Here is a 27,516-nt window from a genome sequence, read left to right on the forward strand (position 1 = left end):
TGTAAGTCATGTATGATATTTACTTTCTATGACAGCAATTGCCACTAGTATACTAGATTTTCAATATAAAATATAGTTATATGGGGCTTAACCCTGCAAAGCTTAGTTACAGAAGTTACATAGTTATTGACACTTGTGGTCCATTGAAGTCAGAGGCTCTCTTCAGGTGGGTAGAGACTACTCAGGCAAGTAATAGTTTACAGCTTTTAGCCCCTGATGTGACTTTTTTTATTTCTACTTTTATATGCTCTATTCTATACTTAAAAACAGTAATATAGATGTGAAAAGCGGAGAAAACATAACTAGGGCCCTATCTGAATCGCAGGATGATTGTCAAATAATTGCGGCTGAGTTTCAGACAAGACATGAAAAATTGTGGAAAAGTAATTTGGAAAAGCCAGCGAAGACTTATTTGATTAAGAAAAAATTGCTGGAATAATATGAACACTCAAGTATTATGTTATGCCTGCTAATTTTTTTTTTTTTTGATAACCAGACATTTTGCTGCAACTATATTAGTCATTAATGCGCGGGACTGACAGTCCAAGCCCCAGTCACTGTCAGCTTGGATAAATGGGGTTCTACTGTACTAATGGGGAAAAGGTGTGTGTTGCAAACCTGAAAATGTATGCAAAATTGTGGACTGTGCAAAATAAGCTAATTAAAATCAAAATTGCGGTGGAAACCTAATATTGTGGGATCTGCGATTTCCGCAATATCGCAAATTAAGTGGGGCCTTAAGCATCACATATCTCCCACTTACAGTGCACACAAAAAAGAGCTCTGTGCATGCAAGTCTTTCAGTTTGTTCCTGAGCTCTAAGCTCAGCAATGCTATGAAACAGCAGTATTATTAGCATGCTAATCTCAGTATGCCACTTTCAGAATTCTCAAATCCAGCTCTGGTACATGATGCCTATCTGAATTGCAGTAACTTTTATTAAGGCCATGCTATTTGGCATATAAAATGACAGAATATGTACAATAGTGTAATAATTTTAATACTGTTTTGAGATATTTTTAATTTTCAGAGTATTATGGAATGCAATGTGGTTGTAATTAATCATAACTAGTCCCTGAGCAGCAGGATGTTTACTGAGCACAGAGGGAGTTTCTCAAGGGGTTTATCCCACTGAAGATGAGAATTTCAGATAAATGAAAAACACCGTCCTCTAGGAAATCATCAGTTTGGTTTCCAAAGTACATATCCTTTACCCCGCAGCCCCACGGATATTTTTATGATAGCTCTAGGTAATTATATGTCCCCTATTACCAGAGTAAATGAGCATCTTCTATTCCGTGAAATATTCCCCCCTGTAGCATACAAATCCCATGGCTCTCTGTAACATTCTTTCAAAAGGGTGAGTTTGTAATTAAAATATTTACTTGGTCTAATGGTTTGGTGAAAAGGGTGATCCTTATATGGCGTGAAACATTTAGGGGACACTGGTAAAATAAAAATCATATTCAATAACAATGGGACGTATTGTTCCCTCCACTTCTATGCACATAGATGAAAAGTGTTCAGAATACTGGCCAACAGTGACTGGCAAACACATAAGGGATGAAGTTGGGAAAGAAGCCATGGCAACATCATTCCCCCAGGCTCCATGTGTTATGTGGGTAAGGCTGAACAGGGTGAGTGAGGAGTCTGGAGAAGGTCACTCTACATGGCATCATCCCATGGGAGACTCTCTCTAATCTTTAAAATTCCCTCAGAGAGGAAAGTAAAGTGCAGGGAGTTGTTTGGTGGGAGTGGGAGGGGCTGGTCTTCTGTATGGATACCAGAGGGGCTGGTCTTCTGTATGGATACCATGGCTCAACCCTCTGAGGATAGCCTAGGAACCTTGCAATTTCCCTGCAGTTTCTGGACATCCATACTTCAGAGAAACAAACCCTCTGCCCCATATTTGGTCAGGCAAATTCTGCTCCTTAAACCACATGATATATTGGGAACTCAGTGAGGGGAATTTTATATTTTCCTGCTCTTGTCATGGATTTTTCTACAGGAGAGCCCAATCCAGTCCCTTGTAACAGATGAAGACAAACACCTTAACTCCCATTCAAGTCAATAGGAGTTACTGGATGCTCAGCACTTTTTAAATTCAGGCAACTTATTTGTGTGTCTAAATATGGGCTTAATAGCCTATCTTTAGGCACCTAGGTGTGAAAAATCTTAGCCTCGTTTACCCATTTAGGCAAGCGTGATTATTTTTAATTTATTCAGCTTGCATAGTGAAAGAGACTATTCAGCTTCTACTCAGTGTCACTTTCTGGTTTTCATCCATTAGCAGAAAGCTGTTGTAAGTTTCTGTTTCCAACCTTACAAGGAACCATTTTAAATCCCCCAAACGGTTTCTATCAATTATAGTCATGAAAACACTCCCATTTATATTTGATTATGTAAATTCCCTTAAACACTCATCAGAATAAGAATTGAGGCCTGTAACTACTCCAGTGTTCTTTTTTATTTCAGCAAGCCTAACACTGCACTGCCATCCCTCCTGTATTGATCATGTACATTATGTAAAAATGACTAAGCGCTGATCATCTGAATAGCTCGGCTATAGCCAAATTTGTTCTGAACTAGTCAAATTCAGCTCTTGAGGTATTGGTCTCCATCCTCCACTTTTCTTGGGGATGACGAAGTACCAGGAATAAAATCCTTTCTCTACAAAGTTTGGTGGAATCGGTTCAATGTCCCCTAGGGTTAGAAGGGATTGTACCTCCTGTCTTAGGAGACCTTTGTGAGAAGGATCACTGAAAAGGGACAGGGAGGAAGAGTGAACATCTTAAAGTATAACTAATCACTTGCAGATATATACGATCAGGTGAAACATGCTTTGTATTAGACTGTTGCTCCTTTAGTAAATATGAGTGCAGGTTATCCTAAAAACACCACACATTCTTCATGCTCGATTAAGCAAGCAGCTAGACAAATGAACACAGCCTTACACTAAAGTAAGACTGCTATCATTACCTGTACTGTGTCCAGGAGTTGACAAAAGGTACTATTAAGATAAAACAAACACTGCTGAATGCAGTGGTGGATTTAGAGTTAGTGGGTCCCTGTGCGCAGCTTCATTTTTGAGCCCCCCCTCCACCCCCCCGGGACCCAGCCAAGAAAAAGAACATTCTCTCTTATCTCCCCACTGTTTTTCATTCTTTTGTTCTTCATCCACCTCCTATATTATAAGTAATAGGAAGTTAATGAAAATAAAGTGAGGTACCTTGATTGTTTTTGTAGTCTAACGTTTTTTCCCCACAGACCACTTGAAAATTGCTGAGGGTTTCGGCAGACCAATTAATGATCTTTCCAAATGTTGTCTGTGCTGTTAGCTAACTATTGTAAAGTGCTTTGGATAAGAGTGCTTTATAAAAAAAAAACCTTAATAACCTTTCCTCGGTCCACCTGAATGGAGATCTTGGACCACAGTTTGAGAACTTCTGGTCTAGATGAAAGTGTGTAATTGCATTACTCTAACATGAAAAATGTGTAAAAATAAGAAGTATAGATGGTGCATGAATGGAAAAATAAAAGTTAACTTCCACTGAAGAAACGTATTCAATTTGAAAAAAAAATTATTCAGATAATTTTGTAAAGAAAAAGTGTAGAAAATTGTGAAGTCATTGTAAGTAATATTTTGTAAAGAGGCACTTTCAATTGTCAATATTGCCGAACTTGTCAAATGTTCCTGACTCATCGTATTTCACAAATAATTTTTAACTTGTTTCAGAACAGGATAAGAATGTTCACCAGAAATATTTGTGAGGGGGATTGTTAAAAATATTTTCAGAATGGTTTCCACATTTGGAAAGGTTGCCTGCAAACCATCATGTACAAGTCTATCCAAATTAACTGGTAATCTTGAAGCACAGATCTCATCATTTTCGATCAAGTGAAACCTTTCATTAATTTTATCTTCAAAAAGATTTGTGTCTATGTCCTCTCGGTAGAATTCACTTAATTTCTTACTGTAGTGACTTTTAGCATTTTCATCCATACTTCTGTCAAAAAACATGCAAAATAAATCAAAAGTTTTCTTTAGAGATTCACCTCTACTCTGCAATTGCACTATTATTGTGTCACAAATAATATGGACAGTCTCAACAATGATCATCTCTTTCACTTTTAAATTGATTTCATTGTCTCTAGTCTCATGGAAAATTAACTTCCTGCTTTTTTTATGCTTCTCATCAGATATATCAGAGGAACCTATATTTTCTGTTAATGTTAGTGCCTCTGCTTCCACGACAAAACTTTTAACTGAGGCTAAAAATTGTGCAGCATTCAATAAATGTATATCAACCTTTTGCAATGATTTGCTGATGGCATTAATTCTTTGAAGTAAACAGTTCCACAAAAAAGTAAAAACAGCAATATCGTACTTTTCAAACTTTTCTGCTAAGGATTTTGCTTCAGTTTTCACACACAGTTTTTCAGAATTTAATGTGGCTATGTCTAATAAGGTTTTCTTTATATCATAGCAGCTCATTTTCAAAGCCAAAACAGCATCTGCACAAGCAGACCACCTGATGTCACAAATTCTTTTGACTGTCAAATGTTTTTAATTTGCCTGCTCCAATGCATGGAAACCAAAAAAAAGGCATACACGTTTTGAACGAAGTAAAAAAACCATGTAGCTCCCTCACAAAATTCAGCTGCAGCATTGCAGATTAAATTTAAGGAATGGTTGGAACATGGTATGAGTAAAGCAGAGGGGCTTGCATTGTTCAGTCTTGCCTGCAGACCTGAATATTTTCCTGCCATATTTGCAGCATTATCAAAACTCTGCCCATGACAATTTTTGTTGTTCAAACCTAAATTTGCAATGATTTACAAAACAGTATCTCTAGACATTCAAAAGTGTGGGATTTTAGCAAGACAAAACAAAGAAATCGCTCTAACACTTCAGCATTGTTGGTCACATATCTTAAAATTAATGTTAATTGGTCTACATGACTCACATATGGTGTTGAATCGACGATTATGGAATAGTACTTGGCATCCTTTACTTCATCAGTGGATTGGTTTCTGAGCCGCTTTGCCATTATAGTGATGAATTCATGATAGGTTTGGTACATTAAAAAGTTGGTCTTCCGTGAGCCACAATACTGATGACTTTTCAAATGTTCTTTGAGAAAATGGTCAAATTCACTAAGATATTCAAGGCAGGTTAAAAAATTACCTTTTTGATTTGACAATGATGACTCATCATATCCTCTTAGAGGTAGTCCCAAAGAAGACAGCAGTTTGACTGTGGCAACAACATGTCTCATCATTTTCCTCCAATAAGAACACTCCTTTTCAAACTGAGCCAACAACACAGAATCAATTCTTCCAGATAATTTACACCTTTGAACGAACTTACACATAGCATTAATATAAGGTCTGGAAGTTTCATGATCAGCAATATGTCATGCAACATTTCTCCAATTAGAGTGCCCACTGACTAATGTTTGTTTTCCTTTACTATGGTCAGGGAATAATTTGCAAACGTAACAGTAGACTGCCATAGTGGTTTCTGAAAAAAAATCAACCAAATTCTCATTTCTGTCATCCAATTTTTCTTCATCCTCAGAAAATCGCACTCATGAAGACCTCTAAATTGCTTTCATCCTGCAACCTCATACTCTTCTCAAATTTTCCATATTCCCTATATTTTTCGGTTTATTGACTAAGAAATATTCGATCATATCCAATGAAACAGATTTTTGCCATAATGCAATGTCTTCAGGGTAGGTTTATTCTCTTACTTCGACAATATTTTGCAGTTCATTGTCACTTCGGAGTCCACTTGTTCAACTTTTGCAGTCGTTGTGATATCCCCACAACTCGGCAAGTGACCAGATAATTCAGATGTTTCCTCGCCCATACTTTTTTATGACTGTCCACTATTCAATACTTCAAGCTTTTTAAAATAAGATGACAAACTGCCTTTTTGCTTAGCTTCATCTTCTTGCCTCATCTTCATTTTTTTGTGTTTTTGACTGCCAGACTCAAGTATCGCTTCATTATTGCTAAAAAACTGACCTTGATTTTACGCAGATTAAACATGTCTGAAAGAGCAGGGGCATAGCCACAGGTGGGCCTGGGTGGGCCATGGACCACCCAATTAGATTTAACCCAGTTAATCCCGTGTTTTTAGCAGGCTCTGTAAAAATGGGATTTTGAACCATTGCATACTAGTGACAAACCAGGGGCACTGTTGCAAAGTGCGAGGGAGGGTGCTTTTGTTCAACTGGATAACTGGTCAACCAGACAGACTGATTGGCAAATGATGATTTCTCTTAGTTGCTGTTATGGTATTGCCAAGACAGTGAAAAAATGGTGAAGCAACATTCTTTGATAGACCACTTCAAAAAAACATGTTTAGAGGACAGTTCGCAGAATATGTTCACAGAATGCAGAAAGCCTGGACCACTTCACGACTTGCAACCCTTATTAAATTCAGTCATTTGTCATATTTGGGCTGCATTTTGGGGTCCCCTGTCATTGGGGGCCCCGTACCACTGTACGGTTTGTTTCACATAAATCCACCACTGGCTAAATGGAAATAAAGCAAGACAAATAGCAATGGAGAATCACTTAAAGGAGAAAGGTTGTGTTGCATTTGCAAGGTTACAGGGTGCTGCATCATTACCAATCAACAATGGAAAAACACATTCCCTGGAATATTTCAGCTTACTAGCAGTCATATTCATTTATTATGCCATTTACAGAATAAAGAAAATAACTCAGTAAAACTGCTTTCTGTAATTGTCACCAGTTATCCTTTAAAAATGCTATTCTCCAAAAATAATTTTACAATTTTTTATCTGAGAATTAGAAAAAGGCCCTATTTTCTATGATGAATGGAAGTCACAGAATAATCTTTTGAGGCTTGGAGTACTGTACAATCACATTACATTCACCCAGCTCAAGAAATGTCATCTTTACATCAACTGGTACAAAAAAATTGTTTCCTGCCTCAGGCAGTTGTGATAAGAGAGTTAGGGAGGTAGGCCATCAGCAGGTAGGCCATACGACATCTTGGCATGCATCACAGCATATAAAGTATCTGTTATTCACTATTTCGTAACTAATGTTCTCACAGCTGTTGTATGACTAAGGGTGGCTGGGAGGGAAAAAGAGAGCTAAATGTGTCACTAGTAAGGTATACTATTTTGTCTAACCTGCATTTACCTTTACTGCAGCAGAACTGTTAAGTGAATCAAAATTAGTGTATTTAGAAACAATGGATGAGATTTTGTGCTGAGTCTCTTGGAGGTACAGCACACAACTCGCAGCATTGGGGAAGGGAGGGCAAATGTAGCTTCAAGTCACATTAGCACACTTCCAAATCTGAACTACTCAAGAGGCTGAAACAGCCCCCCACATTATTTAGGCAGGCTGGGGATTATTCTACATTACTGCAGCCCATCCTGCGCTCCCTAGAATGGACCCCACTTTGGGACTTGTGAGGGGACTTATTTTGGTCAGCCTACACCTGGCCAATGCAGTATCTCCACCAAGGGAATCCACCACCAGCAATCTGTGGGGCTTTGGGTGCAGCAACATACAGAAGCCATAATGGGAGGGAAATCTCATTCACTATGTATATAAGAAGTTTGTGCATGAAAACCCACTTTGATAGAAGGCAAGTTCTTTTTAACCCAGCTGAAGAGGAATGACTCTGCATGTCTAAAAAAGCAAGACCAAAATTTGAAAATCTGGGTGCCTAGAGTTAGGCTCCCATACTTAGGCACCTAAATAAGAGGTGCTTTATTAACAAAATGGCTGACGTCTGCAGGTTTATGCTCTTACCAATATAGGCTCTGATACTTCAGGTTGTTACACATGGAACCTGTGTCTGAGCAGAGCCCCTCTGACCTTGAACAGGGCTTCAGATGGCAGGAGTTTGCTAATGCAGAACAACTTGTAGGATAAGTGACCTAAAGTATAGCAGACAACTTTGACAATATACCTTAAAAAAAGTCTAGTTATTTAACTAATAATGGAGCTGGTTACTGGGGTTTGTGCTGATACTATGTTTAATTTTTCCATGATATTTCTGGTTCTCACATTCTGAATATGTTGGAAAGGATAAGCGATAGTATTACGATTTTTGGGTTCTCTTGACTTTCTATTTGCTTTCCGACTTGCTCCATCAAGATATATTTTCTCTTGGTAGATGCTCCTGCACAGTAAATCTATCATTAATAATAGGCTGTAGATAAGGAAAGACTCATGTTAAAATACAGTGCCATCCAAAAAATGTTTAAGTATGCCATAAAACCTGGTTGTCATGTGGCAAAACTTATGGCTTGCAACCCACAGACCAAGACGACGACATTCTTGGGCTGATTCTGACATATTTGCTCAATTTGCTTAATGGTTTGAGGTTTTATAGGTTATCAGTGATTGACAGGGATGTTAGAAGCTGCTCTCATGTATCATAAGAGCTGGTACATTCCAAATATTTTTATGGACACCACTGAAGACTCATTATAAATGTTTGAAACAAATGAACAGATGTCTAGAGATTTTCAGCTTTAATGGAACTTTTAAAAATAAACCTTATTGTTTTCTCACCCTGTCTCTTACTAAGCAGCTTGCACCTTTTAATGATACTGGGCTTTCATTAGCATGAAAAGTCACATTTTAGAATTATTTAAATATTTTACTTGACATTTGACTCATACAAGCATCAGTAGTGACTCCACAGTTAAAGGCTGTATTGAGATTTTCACTTAAAGCAGCAATCAAATTCATGGTTCATATTTTAATTATTTAATTTAGTTTACAATTTGGCATGACTTCAGAGGCTAATTAAATTTTCTATGTAATTTTTTTTAGTGAGATATTTACTAACTTTTACAGAGAAAACATTTTTTAAATGTTCACTTTCTGAAATTCTACCTTGTTTCGCAAAGTTCTTCAGGGTCTTCTAATTGTCAGCTACAAACTCCAACCATTGCACACATACGTGTTATAATACCGTGTGCTGCTTACAGTGGAAGGGAGGTAGCTGAGGTCAAGGCTAAGAAGGGGAACTAATGAATGAGACAAAGATGGGTGCTGAATATATTAGTGCTTATTTCCTTCTTGTTTATGGCTTGCGTTGGTAGGGTAGATAATCTAGCAACCTTAGCTCAAAGTTAATGAAGATTTTTGTGTGGAGATATATATTTTAGGTCTCTTACACTGGAAGGAAGTTTCTCTCACTCAAGCAGTCTGAATGAACTTTGATAGAAGGTAGGTTATTTTTAACCCAGCTGAAGAGGAGTGACTTTCTCTGCATGTCTAAAAAAGGCAGGCCAAAATTTGAAAATCGGGATGCCTAGAGTTAGACTCCCATATTTAGGGACCTAAATAACAGAGGCTTGATTTTCAAAAGTACAGTTTCTATTGATTTCAGAAGGATTTATGGGTGCTCTACACCTCTAAAAATCAGGCCACTTTAATTTAGGTGCCTAAATATGGATTTAGGAGACTAACTTTAGGCCCGCAGGTTTGCAAATAATGGCCAAAATCTTACTGCTCTAATAACCCTGCAATATTTGTGTGTAAATTCTTTTCTATCTTGGATCCTCAATCTAAGGAAGGCTTTCTCCACGAAGGGACTTGTGACATATGCTTATATCCATGATTAGCAGGACTTCCTAGTTCTTCAAAGAATAAAATCATTAAGGCTATATTTAAAGACATCTTGACTAATGTGGATACGACAATACTTTTATCTAGATAGTCCATGTTTCTGTGAGAGAACAATAGTTCAGGGAATACCAACGGAATAAAGATTTTCAGCCAAAAAATGTAGTTTATTTGAACTGTGGCCAATGGGAGCTGCGTGGGTGGTGCCTGCAGGCAGAGGCAGTACGCAGAGCTACCTAGCTTTGCCTCTGCCTTGGAGCAGCAGGGACAGGTCGCCGCTTGTGAGAGCCGCCTGAGGTGAGGTGCCCTGGATCTGGCATCCCAAAACCCCTCCTGAGCTCCAACCCTTTTCCGCACTCAAACTCCTTCCCAGAGCCCATGCCCCGCACCCCCTCCTGCGCCACAGCCCCCAGCCCTACACCCCCTCCTGCACTCTGAACCCCTCGTGGCTGTTCTTCCATCTGGGAGCAGCAGGGACATGTCGCCGCGTCCAGGGAGCCACACAGAGCCAGGTAGGGAGCCTGCCAGCCTTGCATCAACCAGTCTATGAACTGGACTTCCTATGAAGATTAGAAATGCTGATTTATAGAGCTTTCCGGTTGGTACAGGGCCAAATAATACAGCTTTTCCTGTATAAAGCAAACCAGCAGGTCATAAGTATGGCACAGTGTCGACAGCTATCATAGCACACAATCATCTTTTTATCTGTCAAACAAGAAGGGAAGACATTGCATTCATTCTGGACATGAATAGCTCCTCCACTGATACTTCCCACTTGAAAGTAAGAAGGAGGAATGTGAACTTGTGCAAATTCCACTCACATTGGTTAAAGTAGCATCTGATGAGTCAAATCTGCTGTGATGTTCTTCGATCCCTTGATATGCTAGGCATTCACACATTAGAAAATGAACTCCACCTAAGACAGTCAACTAAGGATTACCACTGAACATGACTAAACCTCATTGCTTTTGGCAGCTGCAGAGGTCCTCTTAGGCATGGTCTATGCTAGGAAAAAACATGGTAACTAACACTAGATAAGATAAGGCAGTTGCAATTTTAACATGAGGTTAAGGTAAATGCTAGGCTCCCTCATAGTCTTTATCTTGACCTGCTAACAAATCTGAAAGCTAAAAACTGTCTTAACTTCACTAGGATTTTACCTAGTGTTTGTTCCATATGTTGGATACAATGAGGTAAGATTACACCTTTTTTCCCTAATCAGAAAACACCCTCTAAGTGTTCAGCAGGGATCTGGTAGCCTTGCTGACAGGAAGGAGCTAGTAACTTCTCTGTTTCTCTTCAAGAGGCCTTCACTTCTTCTGGTGAGCACTGAGTAGTACCTTGAATTTCAGGAGATACTTCCTTTTGGACACAAAACAGTTTCACAGTTCATGGAGTGTGCTAAAATGAGTAAATTTTCTGATGTGCTGTTAGATCTTTTAACTTTGGCAACCCTTCTGGGGATGGGCTCTGCCACTGTTGAAAACCGCACCTGCACGATGCAGAAGGGAAATCCTCCTATGAATTCAATTTATCCATTTTAATATTAATGTACTCTTTTACTCTGGTAAAAGGGAGGACTGAAACATCCTGGTTACTTCTTGAGGAGATGCAACAATTCTGTTGGTTAATACAGTGCAAGGATCTTAGCTCTCTGCTTAAGACTGGCAGATCTGAACTGCCTCCTAGTAACAGAGAGAAGGAACAACTCACTGTAGACATAAGAAAGTAGGAGAAATATGCATTTTGGGGGGGGGAAGGAGGAGACACGGAGTTGAGATACAACACGATGACATATTGCGGAATAAAAGGCTTTTTTGTCATGAGTTTGGGATAGTCATATTAATCGCAAACACTAAAGCTGAAAGTGAGCTTTTCACATCATCTCAAGCAAGTCCTTATAAAACCATTATATCATACTTCATATACTCTGTATATGTCCCAAGTTATAGAAAAGCTGTTTTAGGAAAGTTTTAGAGCGTTTCTAAAAAGTAGATTTTTTTTTATCCCTCTCCCTATAAAATCAGATGCCTTAGTTACTGTAAGTCCAACTAAGCTCAGAGAGTCTTAGTTACTGTAAGTTTCTAAGCTCAGAGTCTTAGAAACTTTCCAAAAAGACCTAAAATATTTTTGCATACCTAAACATATCATGATTTGAGAGATATGATATCTGAGGCCCATCCATGTTTAGAAGTGGGTGCTGTTACCATTGAAAAGCTAGGAATCTCCTCTTTCCAATGAATAAAGCTCCCATTTCTAGACCTGCAGTTCCTTGAGATATGAGATTTTTTGAACTGTGACATTTATATGTACAGAAAAGCTACCACTAGTGCAGGACTGAATCTTGCCCATCTTGGGACTTGGATAGAAATAGGGTTGGTTTTTTTTTTTAGGGGGAGAGGTGTGCGGGAGACAGTCCACATTTGGAAGAACCTGTTTTTCTGACAGATTAATTTTTTTAAAAATGGTAGCCTTTTGAAGATGCTCAGGTGTCTGCAATGTTAGACTAGTGCAATGTTAGTCCCAGGGAGATGGAGAGTGAGAGAAGGCTGGGGTAACGGTCAAAGATGCATGACAAATAAACTAATATGACTGCAGGAATGTACTTGTAGAACTTCAACTACATGTATTTAGTACAACCTGTAAAACCTCAGTAAAACCTGATGACAGTAACTGCTAACTAATATCACATTAAGGCCTATAGTGTAGTTTCAGTAGAAAACAAAGATTGAAACAAACATAGTAAAGTCTATATCAGGGGTCGGCAACCTTTCAGAAGTGCTGTGCCGAGTCTTCATTTAGTCACTTTAATTTAGGATTTCGCGTGCCAGTAATACATTTTAACATTTGTAGACTGTCTCTTTCTATAAGTCTATAATATATAACTAAACTATTGTTGTATGTAAAGTAAAAAAGGTTTTTTAAATGTTTAAGAAGCTTCACTTAAATGCAGAGCCCCCTGGACCGGTGGTCAGGACCTGGGCAGTGTGAGTGCCACTGAAAATTAGCTCACGTGCCGTCTTCGGCACACGTGCCATAGGTTGCCTACCCCTGGTCTATATGGTACTAAGGAATGCAACCTATCAATACAATTCGAACATGTTGCATTACAACACAATATATTGCTGAAGTCTGTTAGAACCGGTTTGAAATGTTCACTCCTTGTTGATAAAGAAATGACTTGACAGCATGGGCTTCCAATATGTAGTATAATGCCACAGGAGGGTTTAGCTTTCAATCTTTTCCCAGAAATGACACACTTCACCGAAACAGGATAAATACCAGCATGATGGCATCGCTAAGTCCAGCACAAATTTCACTCTCAGAAATATGAGTACTGGGAGAAGAGGGTGGGTGAGAGACACATGCCACATACTCTTTCAAAACCCATTAACAGCACACAGCATATACAAAACACACCGGAAAAATTCCTAGGATTAGAACAACATTAATGCAGAAAAAAAGTTTTGAGTTGATAAGACAACCCAACAACCCAAATGCAGTATTTAATTTCTTTAAAGCAATTGAATACTTAACTACAAAGCTAGCAGCACAATTGTCTGTCCACAACCAGAAAATTCCTTCAAAAGAAAATGCAAATGACATTTCTCTGACTTTCCCTGTGGTTAACTGTTAAAGAGAAGGTGATTTTGTTTGTTGAGGGATCTGTTGTGTTGCTATAAACCTATGAAACCCAGGCCATGGCTACACTTGCAAATTTGCAGCGCTGCAGCAGGGTGTGAAAACACACCCTCTCCAGCGCTGCAAATTGCGGCGCTGCAAAGCGCCAGTGTGGTCAAAGCCCCAGCGCTGGGAGCGCGGCTCCCAGCGCTGTACGTTATTCCCCACAGGGAGGTGGAGTACGGACAGCGCTGGGAGAGCTCTCTCCCAGCGCTGGCGCTTTGACTACACTTAGCGCTTCAAAGCGCTGCCACGCTTTGAAGTGCAAGTGTAGCCATAGCCTCAGAAACATCACTGTGTTGCTACACCATATTCTTTGGAATTTGTATTCTTGATGAAAATTTAAACAAACAAGATTTTGCACTATGGTTTTGATTTAGTGCTAAATATGGAACCTATAACCTACTAAATATTTAGTATTCCAAAGCACATATGAACAGGTCTAAAAACTTGGAACCTTCCCTCAGCCATTATGATAAATACTGCATGGGTAGAAGTACCATTCTCTATTCCAAACCAGCAATACAAAGGAGATTTTTACACAAATCAATAATACAGACTGTAGCCAGACTTTTAAAAATGTAAATGCCTCTTTAAAACAAAGTCCATTCTAACAGATGGTTCCATTACAACAGCAACACAGCACCCGGTGATAAGTTATGGAAAGGCAAGGCAACCCTTGAGGGAGGCACAAGAGTTCTTCACATAGCAAGAGGATTAAATATTAATCTTTGCAGTAGTTTAAAAATATGTATTCGTAGTAGGGTTATATACTTAAAACAGCTATATTGTTGTTTTGGTTTCTATTGGTTTGTGGGGGCTAGAGAGGAAGAAAGATTTCATTATATTTTTCAGAACTATTCAAAATTAAGTAGATCATTATTTAATACATAAGAGCACAGAGTTCATGGGCGAAATCATCTGGCCCAGCTAATTTGTGCTTTTGTGTACAACTGCTGGGGGGCGGGCGCAGGTGGTTTTAAATCAATGCTGTGCTCGCTCCCCACAACCCAGAACTGCTGGATACTGGTCTGGTCTGCAACTTAAAATAGAGCAGCCTCGTGTTGATTCTAATCGCTTGCGCTGAGGTGGATGCAGTGATATCCTGACCATGCCCCCTTCTGTCTTGTCATACCCACTATGTCAGAGGTAGGCTGATGTGGTATATGACCTGTCTATGCCCCTGAAGAATACCCTTACACCAGGGGAATCAACTAACTGGATATGCGGATCTATATGGCCACTTTACACTGGAAGACTAGTGCAAAGCAGCTGCAGCAGGGCCATGAATCTGGCCCATAATATAGAAACTTATGGTACTTCCAAGCCTTTGTAGATTTTTTTTTTAAATAAGATTTTGTTACACTTCTCAGGATGATGGGATGAAAGAACAACAACAAAAATTTCCTTTGAACTATTCCTTTCTAAATTCTGATTTTTGCTATTTAAAAAAAAATATATTCCAAAGTGTTCACCAACACTCTAAAGCAACAGTTATATTTATAAAGTAACATTTTAGATTTTTTTTAAAAAGGTTTCCACCATGCCATCCTTACCTATGCAGCTTATCCTCCAGCATCTCCATGAACTTCACAGCATCTTCCTTCACGTTTGTCTCTGCAAAATAAAAGTCAAAGTTAGGGAGTGCTGTGGCTATTTAATTTTAACTTGTCTACTCTTATTATTTACTAAGGAATCAAGATGAAGAGGTAAAATATAGAGATTTATTAGTGAAAAATGTCCCTTGATTTTTTATTTAATTTTTTTTACATCCCATCCCTTACACACTACATTACATATACATTACATTACAGTTTGAAGGGGAATTCTACTAGTTTTTTCATATTAAAATTAGGATCTGAATGTTTATCCCTACGTTAAAGTCTAAAGCACATATTAAATTAATGTGTTTAATTTATTATTATTATTGCTAAATTTTGCTCTCAGCTGTGTAATGCAGATGGTGGGGAGAGAAGAAAGAGGCACAGGTAGATTCTTCTCATCACACAAAAAGGACGGACTAGATCCTCCCATTACCACAGGAGAAGGCTGCCAGATGGACCTAGCTACTGTAACAGTCGATGCTCGAGATCCCTTTAAAACTTAATGAAACATATGGGACTAAACTGAAGCTGTCCCAAGCTACCAAACAATTTTAATGGAACTTAAATGTTCTTGGGATTGTTCCCAATCCACGCAATGTTCTAAGCTCTTGTATACACTGGGACCTGGACATTACCAAATATGTGTGAGGATATATATATGTCCACTATCTCCTAGTGACTTCCCATCTGAAGAGTTGCTGCATGTCATTTATTCCACATGAAGGAAGGAATATTTTTAGCCTTCATTTCAATTAATGTTATGCAAATTTCTAATGCACTGCACTAAAAATATCCTTTTTTGAATATTCATATGCCCCAAACTGGACAAGATGCGAAAGAGATATAAATCCTTTCTTGAAGGACAGAAGCATCCAATGGATCAACATTTCCATACTGTGGCAAAGATAGTTCTTCATTTTTGTCTCTAAGCAAAGTTACTGTCTCTAAGTCAGATGGGAATATTTAACTTCTTAAACTGATAATGTAAACGATATCAACTCTTGATAGACTATTCCTCCAAATACACTACAGGGTTGTACAGTTTGTTGCTTCTGTAGGCCAAGCTCATTGCACATGCCAGGGGCTCCTTGCCAGGGGCGGCTCTATGTTTTTTGCCACCCCAAGCATGGCAGTCAGGCAGCCTTCGGCGGCACGTCTGTGGGACGTTTCGCTGGTCCCGCAGATTCGGCAGCATTTCTGTGGGCGATCTGCTGGTCCCGCGCCTTCAGCACCTGCCGCCGAAGCCGCGAGACCGGCAGACCTCAAACAGGCATGCCGCCAAAGGCAGCCTGACTGCCGCCCTCACAGCAACTGGCAGGGTGCCCCCCGTGGCTTGCTGCCCCAGGCACGCACTTGCTGCGCTGGTGTCTGGGGCCGCCCCTGCTCCTTGCATCCCTTCATCTACCCAACAATTCATAATCTGTTAAATTATTTATTTTCTTTCTGTCTCAGAGAGAAGTCACATGGGGGATGGAGGAGGCAACATTTTAAGGTCCATTGGAAGGGTGGACAGAGCTGAAAGGGGGTGGGTATTGTTAGGCTGGAAGGTGTTAACAGCTGCCATCAACAAGTTCTGTAATTGATAGACAATTACAGACTTATGTAAAGATGCTGGGTGTGACAACCAGATACCAGGAGCTGTGTCATCCTCCCACCCATTTTTTCGTTTCGGTTTTCCAATCTCCCCCAAAATCAGTTGAGTTCTGCCCACTGATACCTAGAAGATTCCCTGAATTTTGGGAATTGATCAGATGTGGTGTTCAAAAATTATCGGGTTACAACCAAAGAGGCAGACAAGCAGAGAAATTCCATAAAGCTGACTGAAAGGCCTCACTTTGCTCAGCCAATCAGATATGATTGTTTCCACAGATGATACTCTTGCAAAGCCTCACATTGCTCTCCGTGGCATTGTCAATTCAAATTCACCTTCAAGAGGTGCTATACAACACAACAACATGCTATGATCCAGAAGGACCAAAAAAGGCTATATGTAAAAAACTGCATCTATTTATATTTACAGTTCTGCATCTCTGTAAGCAAAGTGCTAATGAAAGTTATACAAATAGATTATATAAAGGATTGCAATGGTGATGGAGGCCAATGCAGTTTCTCTCCCTCATAACAAAGAGAATTTTATATCAAAACTTGTTATATTAGGCAACACTGTACTATACTACAAAGCTTGTAAAAAGCATCTAGTTTTTTAAATACTATTAATTCCTATTTTTCCTGAAAGGTCTATCTGCGAAGCCCAAGAGACCTTGTAAGACTGTAAGCCTTCCTTTAATCACATACCACTGTTTTAAGCTAAAAGAAAACCTAATTTTTCAAACTATTTTTATCTGTCAGTTACAAATGTTTTGACTTACGGTTTGACATGTACTTTAAGAAAGAATAGCTTTAATGTGTATAGCTGCAATGCTCTTTGTTCAGTTGCCACTGCCATCATACCCTTGAACATGAGATAGTACAACTTCTTCCCAATATAAATGTCAATAGATATTAATTTTTGGAGAGGAATGAGAAAGGGTGGAGAATCTGTTTCACACTTACTTTGTTTCTAACTGATATAGCGACTTCCTCTCTTACATGAAAGATAAACCCTACTTCCAATTTCTCCTGCTGTGCTTGTCATATTCTAATTGGACATGATCTGATACAGTAATTCTCGCTTTCACAGTTCAGTCCTGCCCCTACCTGTTATTTTACAATGACCTTGAAGCACACAGCTTGGTAAATCAGCATTATTCAATGACAAAAAGTAACACACAAGAGAACACCGCTAGTCCAAAGTAGGTCAGTTAAATGCTAACACTCTTTTGAAAATATCCTCACATCACTACACCACGTACACCTCTGCCAAATGTTTTAACTAAATTAAGAATAACACAAACTTTCTGTGGCTCTCTCCTCTCACAGCAGACTAATGTTGCCTCTTTGCTTTCTTATGCATGTAATTGAAAGGGTTGTGACCAGAAGGGCTTTTTTTCTACAAAAAAAAACTACTTAAAAATTCTATTTGTGTTACTTTCCTGATAATGATTTTCAAGAAGCATCAGGACAAGTACATGAATATTTCAGACCGTTGGACCATCCATTGGAAATACAGGACAAGCCGCAGATTTCTAGATTTTGTTTTAATTTAATAAAAACCAGTCATCACCATTTAGTGCAAGAAAACTCAAGCCAAAAGCTATGCATGAGTCTCTTAAATGTAGCTCAGAAAGTGCTTGATGATGCCAGAGAAAATAATTTATGAGACTGTGTACTGCATGAACATGTAAAAAGGTTTATTTTTAAATTAAAGCAAACAGGGCCTATTTTTCCACCAGTGCTCTGGGGATTGATGTACTTCGCTGTTATTGCCAATTAAGGGGACAAATATTGTAAATCTTCATAGAAGAATAGACCCCAGTGTATTTGCTGAGACCAGAAATAGGATTTTCCCATAGAAGCTTAATCTGGAGAAAAATGATTCAGCATTTTTGTTCTGTCATTACTATATCACATTTTCTTCTTCCTCCTGGGGCCTGACAGCTTGAGTCCAGTCTTACAAACAATCAAGGTCAGGCACAGCTGATTCTCAATGGTATACCACCATTCTCCTTTCTAACCACCATACAATGTCTGCCAGTAAAATAATGGAAACATTCATTTTGGCACAGTTAGGAATAATCCATATTCTAAATCTAGGATTGAAGTAGTACTGGGGTTTGCAGGTAAGAACAGAATGTGAAGAGCCTTGCCTGCACTATGGGTATGGCTACACTTGCGAGTTGCAGCGCTGGTGGAGGCTTTCCAGCGCTGCAATTAGTAAGTGGCCACACCTGCAGGGCACTTCCAGCGCTGCAACTCCCTGGCTGCAGTGCTGGCCGTACACCTCACTCAGCATGGGGAATAAGGATTGCCGCGCTGGTCATCAAGTGTGGCCACACACCAGCGCTGTTATTGGCCTCCAGGGTATAAGGATGTATCCCAGAATGCTTTAAACTAAATTACTCCCTTTGTTTTGTTATGCAGCCTCTCTTTGTTTTGTTGTGAACCTCCGGAGCTCCATTGCTACCGGAGCTGCTTATCTAAACAAACACAGCTCCTGTTTGCTGTGATCAATCTGTGAACAATCAAATGAGATAATGAGGCGGCAGGGAGTGAGTGTTTGCTTGACAGAAACGGGGCAGAGGGGAGAGAGGGAATCCGTTGGATGCAGGCTGTTTGCAGTTAAGAGTTAAGGGTAAGGGACCGGGAACATGTTCTGATTTTTCAAGTCAGGAAGCTAACACACAGTGTTGGCTCCAAAAATCCACTCTCTCTCTCTCGCCCGCTCCCTGTCACACTACGCCCCACCCCACCCCCCTCTTTTGAAAAGCATGTTGCTGCCACTTGAACGCTGGGATAGCTGCCCATAATGCATCACTCCCAACAGCGCTGCAAATGCTGCAAATGTGGCCACACACCAGCGCTGGTAGCTGTGAGTGGGGCCACACACCAGCGCTGGCCCTGCACAGCTGGACGACCAGCGCTGCAACTACCAGCGCTGCAGATTTGTAAGTGTAGCCATACCCTATGTGATGCAAGCCCATACAATTAGTCTCTCCCTTTCATAACCATTACATTCCTTCCCAAGGGTTTTTTGGGCCAACTCAAGCAAAACTCCCACTGACTTTACTGAGAATTTTGTTTGGCAAAGGTCTGAGGGTAAAATTCAGTTCTCAGTTATCCTGGGGTAAGTAAATGCATTTATTTCAATGGACCTACCCGGATGAAACAGAGAACAGAATTACAGTACGTGTTAAGTAAGCATAGCAGGATTTGGCTTTTAAAATGTAAAAAGGATTTTTTTAAAAAACAAAGAAGCACACTATTAGTTGAAAGTATTTGATCTTTTCTATTACAGTGGAAAGTCTGCTGAATGAAATGTGTGAAGTCATATTCTGAAAACTGTGGCAAAGCTTTAGTGTATTTGAAGGTTAACTTGAAAAGGCAGTCAAACTTCAAGAGACTACATTTCAACTCCTCAGAACGTATGTCAAGCTGATTTGTCAAGCCACAATAACAGTAGCAAGACTTTGGATTGCAAAGCAGCAAGCAATTTTGCACCCCATGGACGTAGGAGGGAAAATCCAAAAGAACATGCTCTGTGGGAAGAAGCACTGAGTCTAACCAGTGCATTTGTGTGGGAAACATTAGTAGGAGAACCCCCTCTGGAAAAGGCAAGAATTAAGAAAGGAAAATGGTGAATTACACAGAAGAGAAAATATTCCAGAAAGGCTGTCTTTCTTTCCGGGCTTAAGGTTATTTTCCAGTAATAATAATAAGAGTTAAAAAGAAAACAAACAGATGTTTGGAAGGGCTTTAAATCCTTAGGTTTCAAGGTATAAGTCAATCTTATTTGATGGGATTTAAAAAGAAACTTCAGTTTGGGACAGATTATTTCGAAATTGCATATTGCAGGTTTTCTTCCTCTGAAGCATCTGGCACTGGCCACTGCCTTAGATGGACCACCGCTTTGAGCCAGTATGGCAATTCCTGATGTTTGGAAATTATAGTTAAGGGATCTAGGCTGAGAAATCTCCACTACCATATAATCTTTCCTGTACTCTCAACCATTTTACACCTCACAACCAACCTTAACTTTCCCCTCTAAAAACTGTGCAAAAATATGTTAAAAAATTGAAATAACAAATTACTAGGAAATGAATGGATTTTCTGGAAGTGGTTAACTAGCTCATTCCCCCATTACATTTATAGGGACTCCTGGTTGTCTCGTTCCTCCCTAAATCCACAGGAAACTTCTTCAGGAAAGTGGGATTTTTTACTTTGCTCTAGCTCACCTGTCCACTCAGCAGCAGGACCAGGAAATACCTCTATGGTTCTGGGTTTACCATGGCTATTAGCCTTTACCATATTCTGAATTCGTCACATATCAGAATGCACCATGGTAATAGAGATTTCACTGAGTGCCTTCTCCAACATCTCAGACATGAAGCTCTATTAAAGTGGAAGCTGCAGAACTGGAGAAGCATTACCTGCGTTCGTTGCTGCTGAACGGAAGGTGGGCAGGGAAGAGGAGCACAAGCAGCTCACCCTCCTTAAGATGTTTCTTATGGATTTAGTTTGGATATAGCAAACCTACCAACACTCCCTGTATAAGAGATCAAGACACCCCTGAACATACAGAAAGGCAGAATGTGAAATCTAACCTCTGAACACAGTGTGTGTGGGGAGGGAAGTACCCACATGGGGTCCTCTCAGAAGATACCTAAGGGAGCTAGTGCCTGCTTAGTTGGAGGGAGGGGTATGGGTTCCTTTGGGTTAAAAAGGGGTAAAAAGTATTCTCTAAGCCTTTGGTGGCAAGTAAGTCTCTTGCTCTCTCTCTCCAGGCTCCCTATCTGGCAGCAAGCTGGCCCAAGACTTCAAGTTTTGGTGAAGCTTAATGAGTTTTGAGTTTCCACTGAAACCTACAATCAGGCAAGTTTGCCTAATTTTGATGTGAAAAGTTTGCACAGACCTCTACACTACAAAACGCTGATTCACCCCAGAGCAGGTCTAGCCTGTCCACTGAGTGAGAGATGCCTCTGGGGAAAAAATAATATGCAATCATGTGATTCAAGACTGTCATAATGCATACAAATAAGGAGGCCAAGTTAAGGTTCCAAAGGAAGCCTTAATTCTTGTATTTCCTAACTTTTGAGTGCTTGACCTTGCAACCTTAACATTCTTTTACTATAGTTACTGGTGTGTAATTTCCCCAAAAATTCTATTATATGGTATCCGATTGATACCCACATGGATCATCAGCATGGCTGGAACCTTTTGATCCATGACACAGACCTCTGCCATTTGAGCTAATGGAATAACTGATAGCAGTAGCAGGTTATTATTCTCTTTGTGGCCCAGCACTAGAGAGGGATGGGACATACACTTTGCCAGTGGTTTTCACAGATATTTGCTGACAGCAGAGGAATTGTGAGACTCAGGAATCGTGGGTTCCACTGAAGGCTCTGGAAGGGTGTGTGTGTTAGTGGGCACAGACCCTTCTGCCCATTCCCCCCAAGCTTGACCCCTTCTGTCCCAGCCCCACCAACTTGTTCTTGTCCTGGTCATGACACTTCCACACTGGTGGCTCATCATCCCCATCAGTCCCATTCTCCTAACCTAGCTAGTCTCACTCTCCATTCCTCAGGTCTCTCATGCCAGCCCCAGTCTCCTCACCCAGCTAGTCTCAATTCTTCCTTCGCCAAGTTCCTTATCTGATTTGTCTCCCCTACCCATTCATCCTGCCCCACTTGTTCTCAGTCCCAGTCTCCTTTCCCAGCCAGTACCAGTCTCCCTCTTCCAGCCCCCCCGCACCTACTGGCTCCTAGTCCCAGCACCATTTCCCTCCCCAGCTCCAAGTTCTAGTCTGCTTACCCAATCTAGTCTTCCCCTGCTATCCCAATGCCCAGTCCCAGTTTCCCTCCCCACTCCCCCCCTGCCAGCCTCCAATTCCAGTCTTTCCACCCCTCAGGCTCCTTGTCCCAGTGTACTACCCTTCCTGCCCCCATGGGTAAGTTCTTGTCCCCTCTGCATTTGAATCAGGAAGTTTCTTTCTCCATGGTGCCTGGGCCCAGCAAGGGTGTCATAAGCAGCACAGGAGGGATAGTCTTGCTGCTCTTAATTCAGATATCCAGCCTAGATCCAGCACGGCCCACAATAGCCCAGAGTTACAATTGGAGTGACAATCCCACTCAGCCCGAAGCTGAAGCATGCCCAATGTGGACTGAATCTCTAGGACATTTTGCTGCTAAAATCTAAGCATCTCTACTGAGCATGTGAGAACAAAGATTTTTCTAAGGCTTATAACTTGGTCACATTTTGCTGGATTTTCATTGGGATGTCAAAAAGCATATCCCTAATACAAAGGTCTCCCCCAGCTAAATTTCAAGTCCCTGATCCAAAGCATGGCATTTCTAGAGCTTTAAACAAAGAGCCTCCATAATTATTTAACATGGTAAAACAATGTATTTTCCCCCCAAGCCTTATTCTCACAAATGGCTGAACCATTTTGGCTGAATTTTTCCAAAACAATTCAGACCAAGGCAGACACTTGGCATGAAAATTTTCAGCCCAAATGGTTACATTTTGGCAAAGTTCTGAGCAACCGAAACCAGGGTCTTACAATGGGGTGTGTTGGGCAATCTAAATAATAGGTGGTGTTCTCAGGCCCGCCACCTACCATAACCAAGATCATGTTCTGTTCAGAATATGGCATAAAAGGTTTAGGAGTGGGAAGTAGGGATATAAAACATTCTACATAAAAAGAGACACTTAAAACAGATGTTCCCAGAAATTGCCTGCTGAACCTACTGCACTGTACATGGTACTTTTCATCTAAAGAGACAAGTGACTTTTCAAGGTCAGTGATGATTAAATTGCTGAAATTGAAGGGAATTACCATAGCTCCATATGGATTTTAAGCTTCGTTTAGAGTTTTATAAATCTAGCAAACTAAACATATGGCAGCTTCTCACATAGCATTTGGGAAGCAGGGGAATTACCCTCGACATCATTTTAGTAAATAATATACCTTTAAAAACCAAATAGGTCAATGTTGTTAAAGTTAAGTTTCATTATTGACTATGTATTAACATAAATTTAGGACTTCTAAACTAAGCCATTATAAACATTATTAACATTCCAATAGTAACTAAAGGCTCCAAACAAAACTGGGGCTCCACTACGTGAGGCATTGAACGAACACATAAGAAGAGACAGTTGCTGTCCTGAAAAGCAGATGATTTTAATAGACATCACACACAGAGAGAGGGTGAGAGGGTTAAAAGAACACTGAAAGATGAAGTGACTTGCCCAGAGTCACACAGCAGATCAGGTCAGATCTCGTAACTCCCAGTCCCAGTGCCCTATCGACTAGGCAAGCTGTCTCTCTGATAATTATATGTAGGGTAGGTGGACTTGTTGAGCATAGGTTATTTTATGTTTGTTTGTTTATATTTTAACACCACTCAGCAATTAGAGCTGTTCCATTTGGGGCCCAGCACCAGCACCCAGATCTGAAATGTGCCCTCTCAGCAGTCTATTGGAGTGCCTTTGGAGAAATGTAAATTCAACTCCAAATCTGGATCAAAACTATGTGACTCTGGTCCATCTCTGTTAGAAATACAAAGCAACTGTCCTCTGGAAAAGTTATCTTTATTATAAAACTTTTTAAAACTGATATCAGTAGAATTAAGGAGTTAAAGTATCTCATGAAACTCAGGCCCTTTCTATACATTGTTTAGCTTCAATATCCTGACATATTAGAGCCACATACTGTATTGCTCTAGGAACACATGCCAAAAAAAGGTCTGAACAGATTTCCTAGGGCAGGGGTTTTCAAACTTTCTCATGGGGTAAACACATCTTAACAGAGTGATTGTCTCATGACCACCCATCCTGTTTGTGATCATGTGAGCCACCTCCCCTCCCAATTTCCCAATCCATTTTGCTGTCTTATAACTTCTCTGCAGCAACTACAGCCCTTGGTTACACACAATATTAGAAGAACATTTATAGATATAGCTGTCTTTAAGTGGTTTGTCCTTCTTGAAAACCTTAATCATGGTCTCCTTTTGTTTTCCATTTCATTTTATCCTCCCACTCGTGGCTGTTCTGTTCCTTTCTCTCCCCTTGCTCAATCTACATAAGCTTCTCTGCCATTTGGTCCCCCTTGTCTTCTCTTCCCTGTTACCCGGTTTTCCTTGCAGCCCTCTGATCTTCTTCACCTGTTCTGCTGAAAACCTCATCCCTGTTACCTTAGACATTTCTTTCCCACTAGTAGTTAGCAGCTCCCATCCCACCTGTGACCCCCATTTCTTTTCCTCCTATTACATAACAACAGCTCCTCAATAGAGCCAGCAAGGTTGGCTGCTCCTCATTTCTAGCTGATTTTACAGTGCTACAAGCTGTTCTTTGCAATGGAGAGCCTGGACACCTCTTTAAGCAGCTGGAAACCAACAACAGTCTGCATACTATGACCACATATGACCAACCTGCTCTCTGTGGATTGCTAGTGGTCAAAAGATCACAGTTGAGGAATCATTACATTAGGTACCAGCTAAATAACACTGTATGTCTGCCAAAGGTTACTGAAACACATGGTGGCCTATGCTAATTTCTTCTCATTGTGGTTCTTCAACTGAGCCAGAAACATATAGTTTTAGCCCTTAAATTGAAGGCCCCAGCACTTAAAATGAATGGCCCCACGTCAGCCTTTAAATATGAGTCACAGTCAGAAACAGTCTCTCTAGAAATTCTCCAAAACAAGAAAAGGCTCAGAATTTTATGCCAGCCATAATGCTGCTGCTGAAAGTCTCTTTTCTCTTATTAATTGTGCAGCTGCTCAGCGTGCGGGTAAGTCTGGCTGTATAATCTGGGCAGAATCCAGCGACGCAGAAAGGCTCCTCTTCAGGACAAAATGTAATTTTGTGCTACACCAAATGTGATTACTGGTTCAGAAGGTCTCTGTATATTACAGACTCATTTATGGAACACAAACACTGCATAGGCACACAGCCAAGAAGATATGAGTGGAATTGGTTCCCAACAGCCATGGATTCTGGCTACTGAAAGAGACATGGGAGAATACATGCACAAGAGCAGGGCCGCCCTTACCCATATGCAAACTACACAGCTGCATAGGGCACCAAATTGCCCCAAATTTCCTGGTGCCCTACGCAGCTGTGTGATGCTCCAGCAGCCAGCCCGATTGTCTGGCCAGCTGAACTGGTCAGGAAAGCTGCCCCTGCACCCACTCCACCCCTTCCCCATAGCCCCCAGCTCCACTTCTTCCCAACCTGCTCTGCCCCCACTCCACCCCTTCTCCAAAGCCCCTGCCCCATCTCCACCTCTTCCCATCCCTGCTCCGCCCCCACTCCACCCCTTCCCGAGCTACGTCCCGGGGGACTGCAGCAGGGGTCGGGCGTGCCCTGCACTCACTGGGCAGTGGGAGGTGGAGTGACCCGGCCCCAGCCCACTCTTCTGTCTCATGCTGCTCCTGCCCCACAGAGACCTTGGGCGCAGCCCCCCCCCGCCCCGTGGAGTCCTGGAGCCAACCCCCCCGGGGGGGCTACATAGGGCACTACAATGTCCAGGGACGGCCCTGAACAAGGGCTCTGCAAAGAGGTGAAGACCAAAATGTGGCAAAGAAAGGCTATCACTGTGGAAAGTGACAAAGGAATATGACAAGCACTTGTCTTCACTTCAGTACAGTACATAGTGGCTAAGACATTGGTCCTTCCAGGTTATTTTAAAGCAAGGAAAGAGGAACAGAATCACTTAGTCCTGTTCTGCACTACAGAGTTAGCTGTACATCAACCTAAGGCAGCTTACATCAACTTAACTCTGCAATGTTGCTCCTGACGATGTAAATAGCCCACTACACTGTCCAAATAATTCCACTTCCACAAAAGGCATAGCACTTACGTCGATGAAGACACTGTGTTGACTGTTCTGGCTGTCAGCCCTGGCAGCTGACAGCCCAGAGCCCCGCCTCTCAGGGATAAGAGCAGGGGCTCCAACAATGGGGGTGGCCCCACAATGACCCCACTGTCAGTTAAATCCTGGTGAGGATGTGCACCGCCGACAGAAGGAGGGTAGTGTGGATATGAAAAATCAATTTAATTACTGTAATGGCTGTACATCAATGTAACTTAAGTCTACTTAATTTTGTAGTGTAGGCTTGCCTTCAGAGAAGTTTAGAAGTAATATGAAAGTAGAATATTGTCACATAGCTAGGAGGAAAACAACATTCAGCACTGCAGACAACAATAACCTTGAAATATCAATTAAGGCAATAAATTCCTGTGCCAACACTTACACATAACTGAAAACAACAATCTTGAAGAACAACAGTTACGGAACAGGTTAGTAGCCTTTTTTCCTTCTTTGAATGATTGCACGTGTGCATTCCACTCTTGGTGACTCACAGGCCACAGAACGGAGGCAGGATCGGAGTCTATTTCCGTAACATTTAGAGAACAAGTTGACCTTCTCTAGCATTGTCTTTGGAGCCTTGAGCCACAGTATAATGGAAGGCAAACATGTACAGAGGACCGTGTTACCACTCTGCATTTGGAACTTATGCCAGAAAGGCTGCCAAGGCCGACTGTGAACTCATTGAATGAACTGTGACTGTCGTGTGGACCAACATTAGCCAAATCATAGCACATGCATATGCAGGATGCAATCCAGGAAGAAATTCTCTGGGTGGATACTGATTGACTTTTTACTCTGTCAGCCACTGCTATGAACAGCTGGGAAGATTTACAAAAGTGTGTGGTTCTATCTATGTAAAATGCCAAGGCTCTTCTGACGTCCAAGGTATGCAAATGCTCTTCCTCCCTGCTCGTATGTGGTTCTGGGCACAAAACAGGCAAATAAATTAGCTGTTTAATGTAACGAGGAAACCTCCTTTGGGAGGAATTTCAGATGAGGGGGCAAGCAAATCTTGTCCTTAAAAGAGATTATATATGGTGGCCCCAACATTAATGACGGCAGTTCTCTTTCTCTTCTGGCTGAGGTAATGGCCACCAGAAATGACACCTTCACTGATAGAAGC

At 40.9% G+C, this 27,516-nt stretch overlaps 1 protein-coding gene across 1 annotated transcript in view; it reads right to left on the bottom strand.

Moving 5' to 3' along the window:
• DISC1 (DISC1 scaffold protein) overlaps nt 1-27,516 on the bottom strand; it is a 345,826-nt gene that overhangs the window by 58,953 nt on the left and 259,357 nt on the right. Inside the window, 1 exon segment of the mRNA XM_039530205.1 lies at nt 14,874-14,934. Within this exon segment, the coding sequence (XP_039386139.1) occupies nt 14,874-14,934 (61 nt within the window).

Source organism: Mauremys reevesii, linkage group 3 (genome assembly GCF_016161935.1).
Source record: "Mauremys reevesii isolate NIE-2019 linkage group 3, ASM1616193v1, whole genome shotgun sequence".
Taxonomy (NCBI): domain Eukaryota; kingdom Metazoa; phylum Chordata; order Testudines; family Geoemydidae; genus Mauremys; species Mauremys reevesii.